Raw genomic sequence first — 5,076 nt, 5'->3', positions numbered from 1 at the left:
CAAAAGCAGGCCTGTTTTGTTCACTTCTTTTAGTGGCAATTTTAGCCACAATTTCCATAAACTAGAATGCCCACTGCCTTGTTCTGTGCTACCAAGTGCTTCAGAAACATTATCTTGTTGCACAAAATAAAAGTAGGTATGTTGGCTCAAAATACATGCTGTGTGCAAGCTTTTGAGTCCCCCAGAACTCTTTATCAGGCTAGATGGGGGAGGAAAGAAGTTGGCTGATGTCGAAGTCATGCCACTGTAATTCTGGTCTGTTGCAATCCTTACAACAACCTTAGCTCCATATTGAAGTGGTGGGAAAGCAAGGGAGGACTGAGTTTGAGACAGAGCAGCTTGCTCAAGGCAGAGTTCATGGCAAAGGTGAGATTTGCCCCAGGGAATCCTGTGTCACAGAAACCCCATTGGAGTACTGAGCACACACCACAGAAAATTCACAAAAGAGTGATCACTTTATTTAAATAAAAATTAGTGTTTGTCAGAAAGGAACAGTTAAACTTAAATATATAAGACAAATATATACAGCTTGGTATCAAAGTATATACACAATTGCCTTTTGAAGCAAAGAGAGAGTGACAAGTAGATTTGTACAGAAATCAAAGAAATGAGGACAAAGCAATGGAAAAACATGACAACTCGAAAGTCGGAGTTGGAAAGTTGCAGGATTCAAGTGATTCCAGGCAATGTGCCAGAAGTAATTTGGCTCCTTTGAAAACTTAAAACAGTCCCTCTTGGAATAAAGCAACCCAGAATTCATGCTTGCGGGTTGATCGGCCGAGTCAATGAAATATTCCCATTGCCGTTAATGAGATCTGCAGCCACTCGTCAATGAGCAACAAAGTCTCTGCACAAACAAAAGTATCCCCAGTGGCATCAGAAAGAGGAGGTGAAGGTCCCATTTAGTCCGTCCCCACTCATACAGAACTTGGAACTGATACTTTCAGACGGGAGTGGGAAATGAGAGCTCTTTGCCTCATTTGTGCCTGTTCCCTTTTCATGCTCTGTTTTCCCACACCGTATCCCATGGCAATGAATATGTTCTGGAGCTATTTAACTCAGAAAACTCGGAGGCATTTTGGCAGCATTTCTGTTCTCATACTTATGAGACCAATCTGACGTTATTGTCCAATGCAACGCACGATGGAAGCAAAAAACCACTGCCCCAGTGCTATTCAACCCTCTATGAAAATTGTGCAGAGGTTTAACTGGCAAGTTTCAAGCATTTGTGATATGAACATACAGAGTGGTTCAGTTCTTCAGAGACACCAGTGCCAAACTATGGTTAAAAAGCTTACCTATGGCTTAGCATGATATTTGAACTGACAAACTATGGTTTGCAGACAGACAGCAAACGAGAATCAGGAATTAAGTTTGAAGGGCATTTGCAAACAAAAGGTTAGATCCAGGCTAAGCTAGTAATGCTTTGTTCCCATTACAATCATTGGGACAAGTTAATCATAACTATCTTAACTCCCACTGATATCAAGCACGACTAACTTAGTCTGAATCCAGCCCAGTGTTTTGTGATAATGGTGCTACAGCGCGAAATCTAAATTGCCTGTTACAGGCCATGTTCCGTATCTTGCATCATTGGAACAAGAATTTAGCCATGGTGCCCGCTCCGTTTCATTGTGTTACCCCCACCCCCTCTAAATGCCACTAAAATGAAAAGAGTTTGAGTATCCCCATGGACTGAGATCATGGTCTGCTGATATGAATGGATGTAGCTTCATTTCTTTCATGGGAAAGAAATATTTGCTCAGATATACTCGCACATGGACCTACTTCTTCTGACACAGCTGCACATATCTAAGAGTCAAGAATGAATTAAACTGTGCTCCTGCTTAATCATTGGCTGAAGCAAAGCTCTTTGTTTGGTATTGCATTATCCCTGCCCTTGGTGACCACATTTTCCATAGAAACTCTTTTAGACTTGCTTATGGGGGTGAAACACTCATAAGACCAGTTCCATGAGGCTGGCAGCTCATTCACAAAACATCCTTGATTATTTCCCAGCTACTTCCCAGATATTTGCAGCATTCTAAAGCAAACAGAGAGGCTATGCAAACACATTTGCCAGGAGAGAAATATCCCTCCCTGTCCTTAATAACAAAATTATTCTCCTATGCACAACAAATGCCTACCTAGTTGTTTTTCTGCTTGCTGCCTCTCCTCCCTGCTTCCAGGCACCCCTTCCATCAATTGGTGCTCGACAAATCAAGAAAGGAGGCAAAATGGAAAATGGTTTTCCTTCAGTTCTACTCATTCAAAAGATGCTGTGTCTCCAGGTCCTGCAAGCGCTAGGAATTTTGGTGGATGCTTTCTGAAGAACCTTCACTGCTGTCATCGAGGAGAACCACTGCGCCTGTTTCTCCCAGCTCGGCGTCAGCCACTTCCTCTTGAATAGTGAGCTGAACGTCTGTCAAGGAAGACTCGCTCACACTGCTGCCTTCCATGGAGCAGAGGGTGCAGGAGAGAGCCGGTGCCATGCTCTCTTGCAGCATGCTGAACATCATGGGGATCTGGACAGACCTCAGTCCTGAGATGGTGGGCAGAGGCTTGACAGCCTGTCCCCACGCCCTCTCCTCATCCTTGTAGAGCAGCAGCAAGTTGGATTTCTTCTCCTTCCTCTTGGACTTCATGTAGCCCAGCATGATGCCCATCAGGAAGATGCCGTAGAAGGACATCACGATCAGGACATAGAAGTATTCGTTTCCATTCCCTCCACCTTTCTCAAGAGTAGACGCAGCAGGTCCTGTGCTTTCAGCAGCAAGCATGGGCTGGGTCATGTTCAAATGATCCATCGTGAACATCAAAGCTCTGTGGGGGAACCAGGAACCTGCAAGAGGAAATAGGTTGGGACATCAAACCCAGAAAACAAAACAAATGCCAACATTTTTAAAAAGCTAAATAGCTGTAAATGGGAAATCCTTGGTCTATCTATTTTCAAAAGAAAAGGAACAATGCAAAACCATCATCATCATCATCGTCATCAGTATTTTATATACTTTGCAGCTGCCTAGGAAAGATGCCAAGCAGTCTTATTCCTTTATTACAGATGTTGGAGCTAATATTCAGGACCAGGGATGGAGACAGTGTGGCCCTCCCAAATATTGCTGGATTACAATTCCCATCATACCGGCCTTTGTCTATAGTGGTTGGGGCTGGTAAGTGTTGCAATTCAACACTATCTAGAGGGCCATCATATTATTATGCTGGAAATAACATAATAGCTTTATCAGTTAGGAATATTTTAAGGAAGGTTAGAGGAGGTCCATCTCAATGACTTTACACCAGGTCAGACTATGTTTCCATCTAGCCCCATGACGTCCACCCTGTCTGGCAGCAGCTTCCTGGCAACAGACAGTTCCTGCTGCCTGCTCCTTTATAAATGGAGATCCCAGGGATTGAACCCGGGATCTTCTGCATGAATAGCATGGTGTTGTGCCCCTGAAGTGTAGTCTATCCTTTATGCAGTGTGCATCTCTTGCCGTCCCCTAATTCTATGAAAGCTAGTGTCGTGTTGGTGGCTGAGGCTGCATACCCATGGTACCTTTAAAGCACATTTCTCCCCTCAAGGAATTCTGGCCGCTGCAGTTGATTGAAGGTTGTTGGGAATGGGAACTCTGTGAGAGGTGAACTGCAGTGCCCAGAACACTTTGAGGGAAACATGTGTTTCGAATGTGTTCCAGAGGTATAGTGTTTACACAGCCTGGGAGTGTGAGCTGAGAAGATCCTGGTTCAAATGTCACCATAGGCATGGAGTTTCCTCAGCATCAATCAAACACTCTCAGTTCTGCAAGATGAGAATAATACTTGCCCTAGGCTGTTGCACGACTTACTGAGAAAAAGTATACAAAATGGTATTTCTTATTATAATCATCATCATCATCATCAAATGGCAGTTTTCCTTTCCTTTTGAAAATATATACAGAGCTTCACAGACTTGGGCTTTTACCAGAGCAATACTTTGGTTTTGTCTGAAGATAATCCAGCAGACAGCACCACAAAGAGAGTATGTGATCACAAATGAACAAAGGGTGAAAAAGCCATTCTAAAATACAAGAAATATATAAACGTGGGAGGCAAAGAAATTGGGGGGAAGGCTTACTATCAAGACAAGCTCAATGCATCAAAGCTCTGAGAATCTGAATACATAGCTTATCAGTGTTGTTCTAGACAAGGTAATAATAAGAAAACACTATTATATCTAGTGCAGTGAAACAAAGAAAAAGAGACTTGGACAACTTACGTGAGTCTGCAAACAATTTTGTGCTTCCCAAAGCTCCCGAGAAGACTGTTCATGAAGCAGTTTCCTGAGTTCTGGAAACTTTCTCCGTCTGCTGCCAGAATTAATAGCCTCTGAAGAGAAGTTTCATCACGTGGTTCCCAAGAGTTTACAATAGCTGCGTGCTGGAGTCAGTGCATGAACTCAAAGGCTTGTGGTTTAACTGGTTGGATTCCAGACACCTCTGTGAAAATGAAATAGGCTGAGGATGCCGAGTAACTTTTCCTAAACAAAGCTCCGTGCCAGAGAGTGTGGACACAAACACAACTCAGGCACTCACACTCCAGTGGTGAAAACTGTGATTTGTACCAACGCTCGCTTTGTGCCAATGGAGGAAGAAGCTTTACAGGGCAATACAGTTAAGAGAAAGGGCAATCAGCAGAAAATTCCTTTCATGGCCATCTGCAAGTAGGGATGGAGGAATATGTCAAATATAGGGACATATATATAAGTTTCTCAATTCCCAATCTTAATTTCAATTCTCCACATTTCCACATCAGTTTGTAACTGAAAGAAAAAGTATTCATGAAAACCCACCAGCATTTTAGTGCTATTTTTCTTTGTTTTTTTGAAAAGCAATTTTGCCTAATGTAATGAATTTTTGTATGTTATACCCACATATGTGTTTATATGCACACTTTTTTTTCTAGTATGTACATTTTTGTAGACATTGCCTGAGAGAAGAACAGCACTGAAAAATTCAGAGAAGTGCAAATTTCAAAAGATTCAGTTCATATATTGTTTCGGAAGTGTGAATTAGGTAAGCTTGCTAATGGAATCCAATT

General features: G+C 42.5%; 1 protein-coding gene across 1 annotated transcript; it reads right to left on the bottom strand.

The window, feature by feature from the left end:
• Window positions 1–436: 436 nt before the first annotated feature.
• On the bottom strand, window positions 437–4,390 carry KCNE4 (potassium voltage-gated channel subfamily E regulatory subunit 4). Its single transcript, XM_060274226.2, has 2 exons — window positions 4,256–4,390; window positions 437–2,842 (listed from the first exon to the last, which is right to left on the bottom strand). Exon 2 carries the CDS (start codon window positions 2,814–2,816, stop codon window positions 2,304–2,306), a length of 513 nt encoding a protein of 170 aa, XP_060130209.2. The 5' UTR covers window positions 2,817–2,842; window positions 4,256–4,390; the 3' UTR covers window positions 437–2,303.
• Window positions 4,391–5,076: the final 686 nt, after the last annotated feature.

The sequence above is a fragment of the Zootoca vivipara genome, chromosome 5 (genome assembly GCF_965207765.1).
Source record: "Zootoca vivipara chromosome 5, rZooViv2.hap1.1, whole genome shotgun sequence".
NCBI classification, from domain to species: Eukaryota; Metazoa; Chordata; class Lepidosauria; order Squamata; family Lacertidae; genus Zootoca; species Zootoca vivipara.
The sequence above is the reverse complement of the archived record's forward strand: the minus strand, read 5'-3'. Positions and strand labels throughout refer to the sequence as shown.

Coding starts and splice junctions, on each gene's coding strand:
- KCNE4 (XM_060274226.2), bottom strand. CDS start 2,816: ATGTTCACGATGGATCATTTGAACATGACCCAGCCCATGCTTGCTGCT.